The following is a 21,957-nucleotide window of genomic DNA, read 5'->3' on the forward strand; positions in this document are numbered from 1 at the left end:
GAATTGAAGAAGAGCCAGCTGATTTTTTTTTTTTTTTTAAGATTTTCTTTATTCATGGAAGAGAGAGATGGGCAGAGGGAGAAGCAGGTTCCCTGATGTGGGACTCTGTCCCAGGACCTTGGGATCATGACCTGAGCTGAAGGCAGATGCTTAACCGACTGAGCCACCTAGATGCTCTGATCATTTTTTTAAAATTATAAATGTGACACTTGATATTTGCAATTAGATATACTTATATATTCAAAACATTTGTGTAATATTAAATCAATAAGTTTTGATAAGTTGTTACATCACATTTAATTTCTACACAATCATTTTATCAGAGCATAGTCAACCACATGAGTGAGTGTAGTGAACTGAAGAGATGGCATGGCTTCTCTATATGAAAGGCCATCAAATATTGGTATCACTTATGTATGAGACAAGTTAACCCAATTAAGCAAGTTACTTCATGACATAGTTGACAAAGTTGACCTAAACTTTGTTATTTTCTCAACAATTATGTTCCTCTGACAACATTTTAAATTAAGGATCTTAACTGATCTACAAATGGATTAATTTATTAAAACTGGTACCAATAACATGAATAAATTTGAGAAGAGTTAATAACTGTTAGAACTATTACTATTAGGATAGTTTTGAATATTTCCCCAGGAGTTTTGCTAATCACCCAACTCAACTCCACTGTACTTATTAGGAAGCATTCAAATAACAATCCACCTCATTTTAAGTCACTTTTTGTACATGTGGTCTTCTCTTGAGGTCTAAGATTCTGAAAGGGTGATGCTATGTTTTAGTTTTAATTCTTCTAGTAGGTTTGAATGTATGCTTTTCTCCTGCTTTAGGTGAAACTCTGCCAGGTCTTCCACTATAATTGGCTTTGTCTGTATATAACTTCAGTAAAATAAAGAGTACTTACCTACTATGAGAGGACCAGATGCAATAAATAGAACCCTTCACCTTAGTTTTATCAAGTGGATTAGCCAATAGAACATATTCAAGGTGATTTAGTTGTCTGCCTTATAAAGGGAACTAGTCTGAATCTAATTCTGGTTTTTAGTCTTTAAAAAAAAATCCTATTTCTTACATAAATACAATTTCTGCTTCCATAATTACAATAATTAAATGTAGTTAAGAATATTGAGTTTTAAAATGCTTATCCAATATTCCTAATTTATTCACTTTGGAAATATACCAATCACCTGAAGTCTTTTAACAATGTTTCCTGGTTTACCAGAGAATTCTCAGACATAACTCTACCATCTGCTCTAGATTATGCTTTTCAGGTAGAGATCTTTGCAAGCTGAGGTAAGAATTTATGTTAGTTTGTTGAGTGTATACTTTATGGTCTTTTTGCATAATGAAATTCAGTGCAAACATTCATCAGTCTTACTCAAAGAGGAAGCCTCCATCACTGAACTCTGAGATTCACTCTTAGATAGTTTTATGTAAATGGGAGTCTTGCAGATTCCAAGAATAACCCTATAATCTGGCTTCACCATAATTGTTGAGGCATTCATATGAAGAGGCATTTTTAAAATACTGATTGAAAATATGCAAACATTCGGGAGGTTATTGTTTTAGGATGCCTTTGATTTTGGAAAGGGGTTATTTTTTGCTCTGAAAATTATGGCTCACTAGAAACAAGAATTCATTCAATAGAATTGATTTGGAACACAAAATGCTACATAATTTTCAATATATCCATGTTACGTAAGTGCAGAAGGCTGCATAATTTTACATTACATGGATTGAGGATTGGGATATGTGTTTTGTTTCTGCTTCAACAGTTGCCTGTAAAAAAGATGATGAATTGCAAGGTGGTTACAGGCTTTAATTTTTTGATTGAATGAAGGGATTGTGTTTATAGAAGGTCATTCAGCTCCTGAGGGGAAGGTTATTAATATAAGAAATTATGTGCTGAGGTAAACCACCTCAGTCAGACAGTGAAATTCATCATTCACGACTTGTTTAGGGACATGCAAAATACACTGTAAATTGAGTGTCTCTCTTCCAAGGAGATTAATGCCGCAGCTCAGGAATTTTCAGGAAGTTGTGATGGGAGTCCTGAGGTTTAGTGACAACCAGCATACAGCCAATGTTTCCTTACTTTATCTGGAAACCAAATCCATTTTAGGATACTTCCTTAAATTCTTGTTCTGCTTATCTTGCTTGAAAATAGAAAGGGAAAACTGTTTATTCCTGTCATTCTTGAGTAAAAGTTAAAAATACACATCTTAAGATATGTGGGTTCATTAAGTCTCTTCCAAGGCAGAGTGTATAAGTAAATGCAAACAGTGTTTGGATATCAAGCTTAAGTCCTTCTGAACAATGGCATGCAGTGTTTATTCTTGGAACAATATTGTGAGGGCCACAAACAGCATATTATTTAGATTTTTCTAGGATGTGGACATGTTATCAGTTATATGAATATACTTAAGAAGGGAAAGAATGTTAAAAACATTGCCCTAATCTGTCATTTTGAGAAATGAACATCACGCTAGCTTTAAAACTTAATACGGAATAGTAAGAACATGTTTTATATAATTTAAAGTGTTAATGTTAATTAACAGAACCTGATTTGTATAGCCCCTCATACTTGTCAAATTCTTTCACGTCTAATTATCTCATTTAAGCCTCTTAGCCACCTTCCTTGACAGGCAGGAAAGGGGTCATTATCCCCTAGTGACATAACCATTTGCTCATGGTCTTAAAGCTTTTCCACTAAAACACTCTGAAGACTTTGCCTGCATACAACCAACCTGTTTGAACGAGACAATCCCAAATACTCAGTACTTCCAATTAGCTGCAGAAACTATGGGGTCCTATGAATGCCAACGTATTTTGTGGTTGCAAAGTAGAATTTGAAATTGAAAATACTGAATATTTGAACTCAAAAACAGTTTTAAGAATATACTACCTGCTAGGCACTGTGAACAGCACTGGAACATCATGGGGAAAACAAGCACGAAACCACATGATTATTTTACAGAGAAATGGATGTTCAGGAAGTTATATTTGGTATGGATGCATAAGGAAAAGAGTAAGGAGAGTGTAAGCCTGTAACTTGGACTTTGGGGGAGTTGGTTTTAAGATGAATGAAGGAACCTTAGATGGAGTACTTAGCAGACATTTAAAAATGCACAATGAAGCCTAGGGAAATAGTTGGTTCTGAAGCAGTGAATTTGAGTGTCACTTAAAGGCATATAGGAGATAATTAAGGTGTGGAATTACATGAAGTTTCCCAGAGAAATAAGAACATGAGAAGATAAGCTAACCAAGAAAGTAGATTTGTACACCACCAATGTAGAAGGTGCTTCTGGTGAGAACGGGACAGTCAACGATAGTGAAATGAAGAAAATTATTGAGGAACAGAGAAATTAGCATTAGGGAAGGAAAGGGAAAGAAAGAAGAGTGGTAGCTTTCTAAGAGTAACTTGTCAAATGTTAAGGAAGCTGAGGTATAATTGAGGAATAAGGAAGTTGAAAATTGAAGGTGCAGAATACTCTTTCCAAAGCACACAACAAGTGTAATATATGGAAAACAGAGGGTTGAAAATACCAGTGAGAGTTAGATTAGTTACGAGTAAATTCTGTGACAAAGTTGTATCATTATTTAGACTTAAATCCATTTGGCACGTCAGAAGCACTCAGTGATCTTGTCGTGATAATATAGGAATAGCAAGACACCCATCTTGATACTTGGGCACGTATCTTACTTCTCTGATTATTTTTTTTTTTCAAGAAGACAAATTCAGTGAAAATTATTACTGTATAGATTATAAAAAACTGTTGAAATGGTAAATTAAGACATTCTTTTTTTCTCTTTGCCTTAGTAAAACTGAGTTTAAAAATCTGTTTCTCTTTCCTTGTCGTACACTTTCCTGCAAAAGGAGAGTAACAGAGTGATATAAAGCGCAGTTAAAAAACTTTATAGAGGTGCTTGGGTGGCTTAGTCAGTTAAGCATCTACCTTTGGCTAGGGTCAAGATCTTGGAGACCCAGGATGGAGCCCTGCATCGGAGGAGGCCTGATGCTCCCTCTCCCTCTCCCTCTCCCCTGCTCCTTCTCTCTCAGTCTCTCTCTCACTCTCTCAAATAAATAAATAAAAATTTTAAAAATAAAAAAGGTATAATATATACAATTATAGAAGTTGATGGTGAAGACCCTTATGGTTATAAAAAAGAGAAATTCATTTATACCAGCTAGATTAAAATACACATCTGGAATCCAGAGAGAGAAAACGAAGAACACTTGGGTTCTTACCTGAAGTGGAAAAGAGAGTGATAAATGAAGGACTTTCTCTGTGTTATCTCTGTGTCTCTCACTGTCTGTGTCCCTGTCTCTTCTTTTACACTTGGTGCTTTTTTGTTTCTAGAAACATCTATTTACTTTTTCTGTACCGTTTTGTCACTCTTACACATGGCTGCTTCTGGGACCTTGTATACTCCAACCCTTGAATTTCAACTTCAGTCACCGACTGAGACTTTCTTTTCTCCATCTTGATATCCATTTCCACTAAAGCACTGGGAAAGAACTCATCATTTTTTGAACATAGCATATGCAGCAGTTTTGGCATAAGACATGGTCATCTTAGATTTTGCCTCTCTAGGTGTCAAGGCACACCACTTTGCTGCTAATGTGCCAGGTTGTAGGGGAGGAGAGATAGGAGAGATGTGATTGTGTCCTGTATGTTGGGGTGTCTCTTCAGGGAATTTAGATATAGCAGAAGAAGATGTCTTAAGTAGTTTGTAATGTACATGATTTAAAGTGAAAACATAGCACTTTATATTTACAGAATGGTTCATATAAATAAAGAGAATTATGACCCCAGTAATATTTTAGTAAGAGGATATTTATGTATTTTTTTAACCTTGTAATGAAATTAAAAAGGATCTTCTGGTAGATTCTCCCTTATGAACTTTCTGCTTGTATTGGGTTTTTACACCAAGTATTTGTCACTTCTTTTCTGTAAACTTATTTTACACTGCATCACAGTGAATGACTATCACAAAAACAAATAGCATGTCAACACATTTATTGGACCAGAGCCCTCTTGAGATAATGTCTGAATTATCATCAAGACTATAGTGATTAATGTTTCTGATTATGATAATCAAATAACTCATTAGTGGCTGTTTAAAGAGGACTTGAAATATAAAATGTGTCTAGAATATGGTGAGTCATTTGACTCAGAATATTGGAAGATCAGAAAAGCTGAAAAACATTTTTGGCCCTTAATATTATGCACTTAATATGTGGGGACCCCACTTTTATATGTAACACTTTCTCAAAGGCCTGGGCAGTTCATCTTAAATTGTACTATTATTTGCAAAAGTGTACTCTTTGTTTATGAGGAATGAATTGAGCAAGAGTTGTTGTCTTATCCAACTTGACATTAAGGTAAAGCATCCAAAGATGGGATAAAGTTTTCAACAAGTGAAGTTTATGTTTTATTACTTGCTGCTTAATATATGCACTAGGCAACTGAAGTATGGGAAAGAAGGTTATTACTTTATTTTTCAAAGAAAACTTCGTTTGTACTTAGTTTCAGTTTAATGAGCAGCAAAGAATAAGGTTTTGTTTTCTTTCATGTGTACTTTCTATAGCTTATTTAAAAGTTTGTAAATATTTGCTGAATGTGTCCTTTATTGGATGGGTTTGTGTGTGAATGAGTTTTCCGTTCTTAGGCAAACTTGCCTTGTGTTGAGCTATTTATTTTAATAAGCCTGTGGACAAATTTTTATACTTCTCTGTGCTTTAGAAAGCTCACTAGGGAATAAGATTACAAAGAATATTCTGTATTTGGAGAAGAGATGTATAATGTCAATTAGCTTAAAAGCACAAAATACAAGTTGGTAAGGTTCAATCAAGCCTTGCTCAAAATCAGCCATTAACACAAAAGGGTCCAAGCTACATGGATAAATTACATATACAGTTACAATACTTAGACCTACAGTTCTGGCCATATTCAAACATGTATTTTTCATAGTATTTGATTTTAAACTCATGAGACTCTCCTTTTTAGCTGATGTTTCACAATACCTGATTGGCCCTTTTAACTCCCCCAAATCTGAGCATGGGGTATTTCAAGTTGAACTGAGAAAGATGTGTTTTATGAATACATTTGAATATTGAGTTAAGCAGATGGTTTCTTGAGATTTGGTTATAAGTCCCTTCCAGGGAGAATTTGTTTTTTTTCCTATTAAATTGAATAGCCATCTGGATTGAATGAACTAGAGACTCTAAATTCAGTCTATTGATGGGTCTTTGTTATTAGTCTTTTTCATGAGAGTGATCTGGGCAATTTGTGAGAATATTAATGAGCTGGGTTCAGAGGTCCCTTTAAACTCTGTGAGCTTATAATTTAAAATATGGGATTGAGCATATGACTGAATTTCTTTTTGCTTCAATTATATTAAAAGGAATTAAGATAGTTTCTACTCTATGTCATACGTCATCCAGAACAAAATATGTCACCCATTGGCCTCTGAATATTTGACCTTGGGTTAGTCAGTCTCTATGCCTTAATTTCCTCATTGATGATAGAGTTTAAGAAAAGAATCTTTAACATCCCTTTCAGCTCTAAGATTCATTGAGCCTATCAGATATTGAAGTCACCCAAAGAAAGGGAATTGCTACAAATCCTTACTTGCAAGCACAATTTTCAAGCCCAGATTCCAACTCTTAAAAGAGTTTCAGTGCCACTGAGGGGAATAAAAAGAGACCTAATAGAACTTCAAAGGAGCAAAGGCTAAAAGAAAGGCAAACAGGGATTCAGAACTACTGAGCTCAATGTCAGGAGTATGAATCATATTTACTCCGATTTCCTGTTTCTTTTCATGTTGAGTCTCAAAAGAAACCAGCTACCTTATCTGGTTGCTTCCGTCTGCTTCTTTGCAGACACACAAATATGCAGATTCACACACACACATGCACACACACATACTGCAAGCCCCTACCTCTTAGAAGCTGGATAAAAGTTGTATTTTGTTTTCTAAAGTGTCCCATAGCTGTTTGGATTATTGCACGATATTATGGATTGCAAGATTAATTTAAACAATTTCTTGTCTCAGTGAGGTAAGAAAATCAACACAAATTAGTGTTGGTGGTCTCATTCTCTTGGTAATCAAAACGGTAGGAAAAAGATATTGCGTAGTCTAGCAGGATCTTCTCTGTTATTTCACTGAAGGAAGGTGAAAAAGTCTACTCATTCTTGTCTAATTCTTATTATCTAACGTTGAATAACAAAAATCCTTGTAAAAGAGCTTGAATTTGTAATAGAGTGCAAATTCAAGATAACAAATCATCAGTGGTATTGAATTTAAGAGGCAATAATTATATATATATATTTATATATATTCTTTTTTCCTAAAAATACTTTTTTATCCATGCATTTTCTTAGTTTGGAAGTGTTTTTCTGTTATCAGTATTATTTTTTAAATATTTTATTTATTTGAGAGAGAGAGAAAAAAAGAGAAAGCATGAGAAGGGAGAGGGCAGAGGGACAAGTACACTCCATACTTAGTATGGAGCCTGCCGTGGGGCTCCATGCCAGGACCCTGAGATCATGACCTGAGCTGAAACCAGGAGTCAGACACTTAACCAACTGAGCCACTCAGGGGCCCCTCTGTTATCAGTAATATTAATATGAAGAGAAATGTTTTATAAAATGTCCTTTATTTATTATTTAATCACTCTTAAATATTGCCCCTCCTCCAACTCTTATAAAATTATTATGAACCAAAACATTAATTTAGTTGGAGTGTATTTATTGTAATATCATTGTAGGACAAAAGTATGTTATTGTTGGTATATTTCTAAAAAAAAAATAAGGAAAAAAAACCCTGTAAAAATACTACCATCTATTCCTAATCTCTTCAGTTTTACTCTCTTTTCCCTTCTATTCTGAGACGTGTGTATATATGTTGCTGAATGCATTTGTGAATATAGAGTTCATATAAATGACCACATTGAAAATACTGTCAACTCTTTGAAGACAAGGATTATTTCTTAATTGTATTCTTTTAACTAAATCATTAAAAAGTATTTGGCACATAGAGGTTATTAAGAAATATTTGTTGAATGAATGGATGTGTTCCTTTGGAAGAATTTATGAAGTCATAAAATTTATAACATTTAACATGTTTCCTGAAGAGAATATTGAATCTTGTGTTTTATCAACATATTCTTGCTCAGAAAACAAGTGTTTCCCAGTTATACTTGATATTTATTACTATAAATTTTCAGAATAAATTTTTATGTTGCTGTAATCTATTTCTGTTCATTTTCATACCTCCCTTTGCCAAGGGAACAACTTCATAAGGAGAAATGAAAGAAGTGGTAGTGTTTTAGAGACTTATCTAAGTGTTAACAGTTCTATGATCTGAGAATTAAAGATAAACAGTTAAGTGGTTTTGCTGAGTTATATTAGTTTGGAGCTTGGAGATAAAGTAATTTAAAGATGGACTTTATTAGCAGTGACTACGTCTACAGATATTTCCTTATTTGTTAAAATATATTCCTTCGGGGATTCTCAGCACAAACCTGTAAATTGAACCGTTTTTAAGACCTTGAAAGTGAGCATGTTTCTCAAGTGACTTGGTTTTGTTCCTTCAAATACATAGAACTTCAATTTTAAAAATAGATTTTAAAAATGCTCTAGCCTTTTAAACATTCACAGCTTGATAGATTCCAGATTTGCTAAAGAGTTTCCATCCAACAGCACTGTGATTAGTTTCTTTAATTTGGCCCTAAGTACTCTAAACTATTTCAAAAGTTACCCAATGCACCAATTTTTATCTAGAGAGAAGGTAGAAGTGTAGTCAATAAACTTCAGCCCTTTGATAGTGTTTTGTTTTTGTTTTTGTTTTCTCTCTTCATCAATAAAAAGATGTCTGTGAAGCCTGAGAATTCAAGTTTTACTTTGGTTTTAATACAGCCACACACATTTTCAAAGCTATCAGCAAGATGAGAGCAAATGCTTAGAACGAGTGGTAAAGTTTCCACTTTCCTGAAGTTTCCTCTATCAATGAAATTATTTACACCATTTTATGAAGAACCAAATTTAGAGATTTATATTTACCACATTTTTTACTTAGAGAGGTAGAGGATATATAAACTCTAAACTTTCCATTTTATAGACAAAAACAATGAAGCAAAAACACATGGTCAGATAGTGGTGGGGTTGGGTCAAATCCAAGACCCCAAGAGCCAGTTGGAACTTTCCATCATATTCTGGAACATCCTTTTTACTCTAAATCATGAAAGAGTTACGAATTTTCACTCAACTTTAGATACTGTACAATTTGCATAAGTGAATTAAAATCAAAATATGAAACACTCAACTTAAAATTGTAAAATTATGTATTCAAGGGATAGTGTCTGTTATTAGTATACTACAAAAAAATCAAACTGTGTTTGCTCTTTTTCTCTTTGTATAGGCTATTAATACTATCAGTTCCAGCTTCAAGGTATGTTTTAGAAAAATTTCCAGGAAGAGAATTATACTAAACCACTGAACTTATTCAAGAATTTGCCTAGAAAAGATAATGTTCAGATAACTGGCACAGCCTTGAATTTTGAATTCATTTTTAAGCCCTCTGGGTGTGAATCTTTAAATTTATTATCCGATTTCTTTGACTCAAGGTTAACTTGAAGGCTGTTGTTAGACTAGCATGCAGATAGTGAAGGCTAATATTATGTTAAATTTTTATTTTTGGAAGACGTTTTTCATGATATAAGGACATAGTCTTACTAATGGAAATTGTATTCAGTCCAGATTTTTAAAACTTTCTCTCTGTATCACAGAAATTTTAAAATATAATTCTTGATAGAATTATTTTTCAGACATATTTCACCCTAACCTCCAGATGCATTTGTGTTAGACATTATATACGTTAACTTAGTATAATATAATATGTGATTTTATTGATAGCATATTTAAAATTTTATCAACAGAGGCACCTGGGTGGCTCAGTGGCTAAGTCAGTTATGTGTCCAACTTTGGGTCAGTTTATGACACCAGGGTCCCGGGATTGAGTCCCATGGCAGGCTCTCTGTTCACTAGAGAGTCTGCTTCTCCCTCTCCCTTTGCCTGCTGCTCCCCCTGCTTGTGCTCTCTTTCTCTCTGTCAAATAAATAAATAAAATCTTTTACAAATGTATGAGTGTGTATATATACATATATATATATATATATATATATACACACACATACACAAACATATACATACATACACGCATACACACACACATATACACTTTATATAGTTAAGGGTGAAATCTTTTAAAAAAATGTAGTACTTGTACTATTAATTAAAGTAATCCTATGAAATAAGCACTCCTTCATATACAAATATATGCAATCATCTCTATGAAAAAATATATGAATCACCCACACAAAATATGTATTTACAACCATGGTGTGTGTATCACACATGTAAAAGCAGTTTACAGATGGCCACCTCTGTAGGGATGGACTCTCCCACTCTGCACAGGCTCATATAACTTTTCTGTGCATTTTGATAACTAATACTGTTGTTTTCTAATAAGTTGTTTTTAGCATATGTATTGGTATTCTTTCAGAACTGCTGTCTCAGGGATTTTCGTACAACAAATAATGGAATAAACTTAAATGAACTACAAAAAACCCCCAAACAATTGCCTTGAATAAAAATAGAACATGAATAATCCTGATCAACCCCAGTGCCAAAAACGTCCGTTATTGTATTACTTGAAATATGTTTGGACAGAAGTTAGCTTCTCTCTTAAGTGTATGTGGAGTGGCAGAGGCTTACATTGCCTGCATCATTTATTTAAATGCATAATTAAGTTACAATGTGCAGTGTCGACTGCATTAATAGGTCTTTGCTCAAGCAATATAACATGTAATCGTTTTGTAATTTGAAACCTTTCAATGTATTATTGCTCTTGTGAAATGGCTTTACAGTAAGGTAATAATACAAGGAGGGGACCAATGGAGAAATTTTAAAGTACAGAACATTAGTGTTTGAAATATACTTCCTGAGGAATTTTATTTCCATACATACCCATAGCAACCGGCTAAAAGAGGTACATAAAACTCTAATATAACATCCAGGAAGCATTTAAAGAAAAATGTCGCAATGTACACAGAGCAGCCACACTTTGTGGTCCTCATAAATGTGGTTTTGCGTTGCTCCTCCTTCATGTGTAATGATTTGAAATTGTGTTTAGTTTATCTGTATGAAGTTGGAGAGCTTGGTAATAATTGCTCATGAAAGAATTTTTAGCCAGATGTGGGAAAATGTATGGGTTTATTTGTGTGTTTATTTGTTTAGCAAAATTTTGTTCATTCCATGTACCCAGCACCCTAGTACCTTAATTGTTCAGTTCAAGGAGCTCTGCTCGGCTGTTGCGTATTTAGAGGGAACTTGCTAAGGAACTATGACATAGGGAGCTGTTGTTTAACTCTTCATTGGATTATCAAAAATTCTACGGGACTTCAAAGTTATTTTTCCCTTTCTTCCCACTTTCATTATATATTTTGTTGAAAAGGGGATAAAATTCAGCCGAATGCAGCCTTTTTGAAAACCAAATGATTATTTTTGGAATCTCTCTCTCTGTCTTACCTCTATTTCTGCTTTTGTGAATAGTCCCTTAGGAAAAACCTTGCAAGGCTTTGCAAAAAAGGAAAATCAACTGAAAAAGCATTCTCAGGAAATGGACAATATACAGAGTTGCTGAAACTTTGTAGTAACCAAAGTTATTTATGGCAATAGGTTGTTCTCAAGTATCACTTAAGCAATAATACATTGAAAGAAAGCTATTTCTTGGTACGTTACTTGGCACCTATACGTTTTATTAAATTGTTAGAATTATTTGAAAAATGTCAGCCAGCCAGTGATCGAGGCCATTAAATTTTGGAATAAGGTATGAAACAGAAATTCCTAAGCAAAGAAAAAATGTCTCATCCGGGGCTTGGGCTAGTACCTCTTACTGAATTTCCTCAGACTTTAATTTCACATTCTTAAGGTTTTTTTTCCAATTTTTTTTTATACATAGTTAAGATTTTTTTCTGCTTACAAAGTATCCCTTGTATCTTCACTGTTTTGGAAAAAAGTGGGTTTCATTTAGTGTATCATAAAGTTGTAAATTGAGGTAAGTTTCTACTAATGCTTTAAACATGACCTACTTGCAATAATAAAATGCACATTAAGAAATACTTTTTTTTTTTTTTAAGATTTTATTTATTTGTCAGAGAGAGAGAATACACAAGCAGACAGAGTTGTAGGCAAGGGAAAAGCAGGCTCCCTGCTGAGCAAGGAGCCCAGTATAGGACTTTGATCCCAGAACCCTGTGCCGAAGGCAGACACTCAACTGACTTAACCACTCAGGTGCCCCAAGAAATACTTTTTAAAAAATTTTAATTTCACTTGATCACAAGGAGCTACAATTGAAGAAACCCAACTGGTCTACTTAATAGGCCTGTGCCCAAAGTCTTATACAAAGTAGTAAGGGTTATTGGTCATTTCAGGGAGTCTGAGGCAGATCCTAGTCAACTTGCTTACCAGGTGGTTTGCTGCCCTAGAAAAACCAAAGGTGAACTTGGCAAAGTCTCCTGGGTAGGACCCGGGCATTGAACAGGAGCCATTTGTTCATGTATATAGTAGGTAACTTCAAATTTATGCACTTAGGTAATATATTACTGTGAGAAACTTCCTGTCATGAATTGCTAAGGATTCAGTTGGAGAAACAAAGCATGAAGCCTAAAACCACTGCTCTGTTTAATGTTTTAACGACAGGTGCTCTCAGTCTATGCTATTAGTGCACCTTATTTTTGTGATAGCATCTATGAGACAAAATGCTAATTTGGGGATATGAATTTCCAATGAATTTGTCTGCTGTGAAACAAAAGAAAAACAAACAAAAACAAACAAAAGAAAACAGCTACAAAGAAATTATCACCCAGAGAGTTAGAAGCCAAAACAATCTAGGTGACGGCAAATCTTTGTAAAGTCTTGCATTTATTCATTTATCCCACTTAAAATTGTCACTTAAAATACTATAAAATACCGAGTAATGCTGAAGGCATTGTATTATATGCCTCTAATAAATTGTCAATAAGAGGGTCATGTTCTTTGTGGAGTGAAAAAAAGCAAACTATATTTAAACGAAGTAGAGAAAGACCTTTATGCTATAACACCATAGAAGGAAGAATTAACATGTTTCTCACCTGACTTTAGAGAAACATTTCCTTTTCCTTTTATTTTATTTTATTTTATTTTATTTATTTGAGAGAAAAAGAGAGGGAGCAGGAGCAGGAGTGGGGGTGGGGTGGTTTCAGAGGGAGAGGGATAAGCTGACTCCTAGCTGGGTAGGGAGCCCAGAAATCTCCACCTGAGCCCAAGTCACATGTTCCACCGACTGAACCACCCAGCCAGCCTAGAGAAACATTTTCTACTGACAAGGGGAGAATCAAAAGGTAATAACATCCACATGGTATCTTTACTTCTGAATGTGCACACTTACAAGATTTTATGGTTTATAAAAACTGTTTTACCACCATTATCAAAAGTCTTGTTGAGGTTTTTAGCAAAGCACGCTAATCCTTTTTCCTGTGTGCTTATTCATATTTAGGTATTTGAAAAATTTAGAAAAAGTTAAAAAAAATATATAAGGAAAATACATATGTCCTTCTACCCAGAATTAACATATGCTAATATTTTGTGATATTTCTGTCTCTAATTTTTAAAGAAAAAATACAATTTTTTTAGAGAAAGAAGCAAAACAAACAATTTAAAAAAATAAACGATTCCTATTTACTAAAGGTATAGTTGACATTCCTTTTGAATCCTTTGATGGTCCACCTTTGTTTTTCATTTTACTTAAGGAATCTCCTCCTTGAAATTGTTACAGATTCTGGCCATGTGTATTTCTATGATTTGAATAGGTATTTATCTGGTGTTTGGTTTTTTTTTTTTTTTTTTTAAAGATTTTATTTATTTATTTGACAGAGAGAGATCACAGGTAGGTAGAGAGGCTGGCAGAGAGAGAGAGAGGGAAGCAGGCTTCCTGCTGAGCAGAGAGCCCGATGTGGGACTCGATCCCAGGATTCTGAGATCATGACCTGAGCCGAAGGCAGCGGCTTAACCCACTGAGCCACCCAGGCGCCCTGGTGTTTGGTTTTAAAATTTATTATAATGCATTTTTATTTTAAATCAAAGTATCTACTACCCAAGCTGATTAACTTTGTGTTCACCACAGTTTGGTGAACATTTTAGCTTTGTTTTCAAATTATATTTAACGATGATAAGGAAATTAAGCCAATTGAGAAGATATAGAGAAGATATTAGAAGGCCGTTGATGCAGGCTCCAGGCTTTCCAATTTGAAACAAAGTAGGTTCCAGGACAGTAAGTGATTGGGATACATTTTCAGAAATGGTGAGAATCCACACTATATTTCTCTTAAACTATACATTTTCATCAGTTTCTAGAAGTACTCTTAAAATATCTTCTTTAAAGCATGTTTAGGAACATTCTAAGAATTATTCCCTTGTCTTCTTATAAACAAGAAATTCTTAGGCTCCTTGGTGGCTCATTGGTTAAGTGTCTGCTTTCAGCTCAGATCATGATCCTGGAGTCCTGGGGTCCCTATATTGGGCTCCCTGCTTAGCAGGGAGGCTGTTTCTCCCTCTCCCTCTACTCCTCCCCCTGCTCATGCTCTCTCTCGCTCTAGATAAATAAATAAAATCTTAAAAAGATAAATAAATAAGAAATTGTTCATTTGTCTAACTGAGGAAGTATTTTAGAGTCAGGAACTAATGGAGGACATTGTCAGACAACATAGTTTCTGAGAAAGTACTTAGATTTCATTTTCTCTATGCTTTGCAGTTTGTTTGTTTGTTTGTTTTTAATAACAATAAAAACATGAACAGTTAAATGGTTCCAGAAAGAGAGCACAGTGGTAAAAAGAAAACAATGAGTGTATGGTGTCCTAGAAGGCTAGTGATGTAAATATGTCCAAAAGGAAAGGGGTTATCAGTTGTGTCAAGTGAGATGAGAATGGAGAATTTCTCTTTGAGTTACTAATGTAGAAATCATTGGTGGATATGACAGAGCAATTTCAGGGGAATGCTGGTGGTGAAAACCTGAAAACACGTGGGTCCTCCAAAAGAATGAATGGAGAATAGTTCAAGACATCAAGTATACACAGTTCTTTAAATCCTTTTCTGTAAATGGGAATTTCTTATTAACCTTAGAGCTCTTTTTAATCAAAAGTTTTAAGAATATTTTATAGTTCCTCACAAAAAGATTTTCTTAAAATGGGTAGGAATAACATTTTCAGTGGGAGTTTTTAACAAATGGAATTATTTAATGAAACCTATAGCACAAAAATACAAGGCTACTGCCTCTATAATGATTGCACAAAATTTTTAACAGTGCCATTGATTTTTAGCAAACAATCATGATTTTATAAGAAGGTGGGAGGAGTAGTAGAATAAAAGAACATGTTGTTGCTGCTATAGAGTTTGACAGAAAATGTAAAGAACCCCCCTTTTAGCAAGAAAACACCTCTGTCTTAGTGATAGTTCTGTGATTTTTCATAAAACTTTTGTTGCTTTTGCCACTGTTGATAGCTTTTCTCTTGATATCATGGCTATGAGCTCCCTTCTTAGAAATTTGTTAAAAATGAAAAGGCTAATATTGCTGACCATGAGGCAAGTTTGAGTAGGTATTTCTTTTCCTTCCTTTCTTTGTAGGTATTTCTGTAAGTAGTGAATGACAATTTCCCAAGAACTACCGTGGGTGTCTTGGGGAAGCAAGATTTATCCACATATTAAAATGGAGACTATTAATCATAGGTAATGAAAAACATCAAATGGATTTTAAAGTATAGAACAAATGTATTTACAGTGATTTCCATTTAATACGATTGTTGTTATTGAGCTCTGGACCTCTCAAGTGATTTGTCTGCAATATGAAATCTGATTTAACAGATTCGTCTTCACCATATCCATTATATAGTTATTCATATCAAATTTGGCAAACAGAAAAAAAATTTAGTGGGTGAAATCCTGAGACATTTATAATAAATCTTTCCATTTCAGGCTACGGCTCTCCCTGAAATAGAAACTTGTTAGAAAGGATTCATAGTGATTAAATTGTTCTTCACTTAAGAACTTGTTTCCTTAAACTTTTGACTATTGATAGTATTTGATCTCAAAATATTGTTTACAGAGTTACTTTAATTTTTTTTCCTCAAGCTTATAGATTTACAATCCCCAGAAGCTATTTACATCATAATACTAAAAAATTTTAGAAAGTGAGGAAGGCAGAGTGGGTTAAATTTTCCTCGGGTGCCATTCGCTGCTTTACAGAGGCTGGCCTGAATTAGACACAGGAGAGGCTTAGAGTTGAGATCTTGTTGGGATGGGAGGGCTTACTCAGGTGTTACAGTCATTTTGCAAACACACCCAGTCTGCTTATATTTCTTTATTGAATTTGGGAGGGAGAGGAAGGTGACGCAGGCTCACCCTTGGTACCACCCCTGTGAAGCACTTACCCCATTATTTGCTAGTCCTCCCTTATGTTAAGCCCGATTCTGTAACTTCTCATTTTGGATCCACTGTTAAATTTAATGCTGTAATACCTTGTCTCTATCCTCAAGGCAGTCCTCACAGGCTTCATGGTTAAAGCATTGTCAAAATCCTTGCAGCTCACAGACCAAGTCACAAGAATTCATGTCTTCCAGCCTTTGCATATGCGGTTTGTTTTGTTGTGAATGTGTGCCAACCATGATTCGCTCATTGGCCCATCTTTCCAGATTCTTCCCACATATCAAATGCAGGAGTCTAGTCATTCTCTCTTCTTTGTCCCTAAGCAACCTGTGCATACATTTTCATGTGGTATTTTCACATATCATGGTGGTTATTTATTTCTATGTGTGGTTTCACTGCTGGAGTGAATATTAGAGATATTAAATCCCATACCTGAAGGAACCAATCAAATCCTGACCCATAGCATGCACTCAGTAAATATCTTATGATCAAACAAATGAATAAACAAGCAGAATAGAATATGTGGATGAATGAGCAAATGAACGAACGAACGCCTTAAGGGAGATATGGCAGAGGAGAAATAGCCTGAGTTCTGTCACTTAGAAATTCATTTACTTGGCAAATTGTTGCATGAAGGCACTGAATTTATCTGAACCTGTTAAAGAAGGTTTGTTTCTATGTCTCTGCAGAGGTTTCTGGTAGATAATACATAAAGTTTTGTATGTAAAGGTATAAAGCATTATACAGTATAGGGTTTTTTTTTTTCACATTCAAAGGCATTATGATATATTCCATGGGGAAAAAACAGCTCCCAACATATGACATTAAATAAGGAAAAGGAAGAACAAGTGTTAGAGAGCAATAGATCAGATCAAAAGAGGAGTGAGGCCAAAATTTGCTATATTGTCCTGAGCACCAGACAAAGAAATGTTAACCCAGGGATTCTAAACTCAGGCTGCATATTAGAATTACCTGGGTATTTAACCCACTGAGCCACCCAGGTGCCCCTAATTACCTGGGTATTTAAACCATGTTTTTGCCTGAGTTCTAATTCATCTAGTGTGAGGTAGGGCTCAGTTATTGGTATTTTTTAAAGCACTCCAGGTGATTCTAATATACAGCCAGGGTGAGAGCCACTGTCAGGCCAAAGGTATTGAAATGAATGTTTCTAGGGAGAAACACTGCATAAGACATGAGGTGTCTTAAAAAGATTCATCAGCATGAATAGATAAGAGGAGAGGCTAGGAGCGAGCATTGGATGATTAAAATGTCTAGGAAACATCATAGATGACAATAACGGTTTTCCTTAGAAATCAAATAAGCTGTTTTCCTTAGAAATCAAAGGAAGCCACTGTGGAGAAATACGAAAGATAGTCCTTCATAATTAAGTGACTTTGTTCAGACGAACCTAGGCACATCCCAGGAATTAAACTGGTACAACAGCATTCTAGAAACTTCACCTGGAAGTGACTTAGATTACAAGCAGAGGATAAAATGGTTATTGCTATTTGCTTATTTACCCATGAAAATTCCTAGAGGAGGTAAGTTTTGAACATGGTTGAAATGATACTATTTGTACAGAGGACAGAAACAATGTATCTTTTTTTTCCATGCAGAAAGGTTTCTAATAGGGTTTTGAGAGTCATGTTTTCCTAGTCTGTCCTATTGCTTTTTCCCTTGAACTAACAATGAGATAATCGACTGGTATTTTTGAAGTATGTATTCTTTATTGGTGTTTTGGCCCCTTTTCTGTGTTTAAAAGTATTTCAAAACAAGTCTAAAAGAATGTAATGTGTTTAAAAACATAGTTAAATATATAAAATAGTGGCCTTGAGGTGAAAATACACTGAACTTAACACTAGCCTCAAAAATTAATTCACTTTTTAAAATGTCTTTGATAGTCATTTTCTATCAGATTATTTTTTGGCATGGGAAAAGTAAAATTTCATTGGTTAATTGAAAATGTGCCATACTAGTATGAAAAAGCATTATCTTCTCTACTTATGTCATACAAATCTGTTCATATGAAAGAGTGAAGGTTATATTCCAATGGCGAACCTTTTCCGGAAGCACTACAATATCTTTCATTAGTGTAGAAGACTTAGAAATTCCAACGTTACCTGTAATAAAAAACTGCAAATACTTATAAATATTTCTTGCCCTGAATCTAATTAAGAGATTTAGGAAAGAAGGAAGAAAGGATAACAGGAAGCGAATAATATCTTATTTTTGCATAAAAAAATCTTGTGAGGAATATGGAAAACAACCACTTTAGTATTTTCATGGAGAAAGGTCAAGCCATAATTTAATGTCTTACCTTGTATAATTCACATCCTTTTCCAAGTGAATTATTTTAGTTAACCTGTTTCAAAAAATACTTGGTATTAGTACAGAAGAAAAGTGAATACTTTAAAACCTTAAACTTTAAGTTTTTCACTTTTGTTTGCTTCAAATGTATCATTTATAAAGTCTGTGCATGTAGTAGATAAGGCATAAGGTGTGCTCCTGGAAATTTGGGTAGGCAGCCCAACCTTAGGAAGAATAGTTTGTATGCCTGGTTTTCCTTACCTGGAAGTGGGGATAATAATAATATTTATGTCAAGTTGTGTATGATATATATCAAACACTTAGATAATACCTCACACAAATAGTAGCATCATGTAAGATTGAGCTACTAAAATCATAAGCATGATATGGCTTTAAAAAAGACAGAGTAAAAATAAAATAACTACACTTAAGATTTTTTTTCATTTCACTTAAAACATGCTGACAATTTGTTTATCCTGGGGATATTTTTAATCTTTTTTTTTTTTTTTTGGAAAAGTCTCCATATTAATGCATGTTACTATGAGTCTAGACCCTTGCTAGTTCAAATGGTACTCCTTTAATTAGACTCTTAGCAAACAACCATGTCTCTCAGTAGACACTCTAAATGTGGAGTAGTTTGTCACAATTATTTGGTAATCTCTTTCAGTGTAACTCACACAGCAAAAGTGACAATATTCCTGTCACTCCTCAGAAATGTCCCAGCTCTGCGGGTTTCCACATTCAGGAGAATGAAGAAAGCCATTACGAGGTATGCTGTATCTCTATAGAGACCTCATGTTAGTAACTGAGTAATTTGCATTTTCCTAGTGATTTATATAGTCTGAGTTAACTATAATAAATATTTTCTTTGCCATCCTCTTTTATGTTCATATTTTTATACTAGTACTTTTTTAAACAACATACAGTTTTAGAACAAAAGATAAATAATATTTTTCCTCTTTGATAATGGTCTAGCTATTAAATATGCTGTTCTTGTCATTGAATGCAAAGTGTTGATTATTACCTAGTTTGGGAGAAAGTAATGAGCAACTTTCTTTTGGAGTGAAAGATTCCTAATTGGTTAATTTTTATTAGTTGAGCTCAAAGATACGAACATCTGTTGGTTGAAAGACTGATTTGCTTCATCCCCTATACTTAAGGAAGATAAAGAAGACAGTGTTGCTCAATATGAGTAGGTTAGCTGGAATTTCCATTAATCTTTTCCCTTTTTTCCTGCCCTTTCTCAGCTTGATATTTTATTTCCTTGTATATTTGGATTTAAAATAAAAATTACTTTTCTTTTTCCTTAATGAGTCCATCCATTGTAAAATCTAAAAGACGCATATTTTATTCTTTATTCTTTTTTCTTTTCTAAATTGGGAGGGGTATTCCAGTACCAATTATTCTAACATGGCTGGATGCAAAAATCTGTTGCCTTTCTTTTTTTAAAAAAAATTTTAATTTTTTAAATTTCTTTTCGGTGTACCAGAATTCATCGTTTATGCACCACACCCAGTGCTCCATGCAATATGTGCCCTCCATAATACCCACCGCCAGGCTCACCCAACCTCCCACCCACCACCCCTTCAAAACCCTCAGTTTTTTTCTCAGAGTCCACAGTCTCTCATGGTTCATCTCAGCCTCCGATTTCCCTCAACTCCCTTCTCCTCTCCATCTCCCCATGTCCTCCGTGTTCTTGCTTATGCTCCACAAATAAGTGAAACCATATGACAATTGACTCTCTCTGCTTGACTTATTTCACGCAGCATAATCTCTTCCAGTCCTGTCCATGTTGATATAAAAGTTGGATATTTGTCCTTTCTGATGGAGGCATAATACTCCATAGTGTTACCTTTCTTTTAATTTATTAAAACTGTGGTTTGCAACATAACATACAATTTACCATTTCATTCATTTTAAAGTTACCATTCAGTAGTGTTAAGTATGTTCACACTGTACAATAGAATATCAATTTTTAAGGAATTGTGTTTCAATAGTTAACTCTAATATTAATACCTACAAATTTGTTTCATGTATTTCTATAGTCTTAACATATAGATTGTAGATAAATGATGGAGAGATAGATAATATGAATATGTATATATGTATGTGTGAGTGTTAGCGTGTCCTATGTATTCTATTTTCTCATCGAAGCTAGGTTTTTCCCCCATTTCCTTAAAGGTATTGAAAATATTTTGTTTATTATTAGTAGTACAGGATTTTTGCACTTGTTTTTACCAAGTAAAGGGATCTATCATTCTCAAACCTCCCAGTAGTAATGTAGGTCAGAGAAGCTACTTTGATTAATAGAAATTTGATGGAATAAGTACCTTCTTTTCTAACTATTAAATGAGGTGGAAAAAGGATAAAGTGGTGTTTTGGACAGTTCTATCCCTTAATACTTCTTTTACATTTTTTCTTTTTCTGTGTGGATCTAACTCATCAGAAACATCCTTCTAGCCTATAGCATATATTCTTCTTCTTATTTTGCTTTCTCCAAAATATCAATCACTTGACAGTTGAGAGAAGAACTATAATTTAACTCTTTTATTTTTCATCACTACTATGTATATTTCAGGTGTGTAGAACATGGAAATTTCTCCCATGAGTCACCTTTATTTCATCCAATAATAACACAATAACACTTACTCTATGGCAGAAATAAGTAAGTTTTATTCATATATAAAAAGCTATGTAAATATTTTCAAAGCCCACAGAAAATGTTCTGAAAGCCATTGAAATCCTGAGTATTTCCCAATTTTTTGTAGAGAATTTAAATGAGCTATAATTAAAATAAGTTTCCATGAACAATATTTTTTATTCTTCCTAAGGTATTTTATAAGGCCCAAAGCACAAGAACACAGTTTGTACAGGGTTTATTTGTCTAGAGAATGTGGAGAAGAAAAAAAAAATACTCAGAGTTATCATGTTGACTTACAAGTCTAGTTATCAAAGAACAGTGAAAGAAATCTACTGTGTTATATTGATAAACAAAGAAAAATAAATTATTTTAGAAAATTTTGATTCCACAAATTCTCACTTGCCCATCCTATTCCAGGTCCACTACAGTCTCAGCGGTTCCCATTTAGGTCATCTCTAAGGTCCTAGTTCT

The 21,957-nt window shown here is 34.2% G+C and overlaps 1 protein-coding gene across 5 annotated transcripts in view; it reads left to right on the forward strand.

Annotated features, from left to right (window-relative positions):
• Positions 1-21,957, forward strand: part of PCDH9 (protocadherin 9) — an 896,718-nt gene that overhangs the window by 308,080 nt on the left and 566,681 nt on the right. For 3 of the 5 annotated variants that reach the window (XM_032315264.1, XM_032315266.1, XM_032315268.1), the window contains exon 3: positions 19,513-19,614. The exons of the other annotated variants lie outside the window; for them this stretch is intronic. In XM_032315264.1, the coding sequence (XP_032171155.1) occupies positions 19,513-19,614 (102 nt within the window). The remainder of the gene's footprint in view (positions 1-19,512; positions 19,615-21,957) is intronic. 5 annotated transcript variants of the gene reach the window in all.

This window comes from Mustela erminea, chromosome 15, assembly GCF_009829155.1.
Source record: "Mustela erminea isolate mMusErm1 chromosome 15, mMusErm1.Pri, whole genome shotgun sequence".
Classification (NCBI taxonomy): Eukaryota; Metazoa; Chordata; class Mammalia; order Carnivora; family Mustelidae; genus Mustela; species Mustela erminea.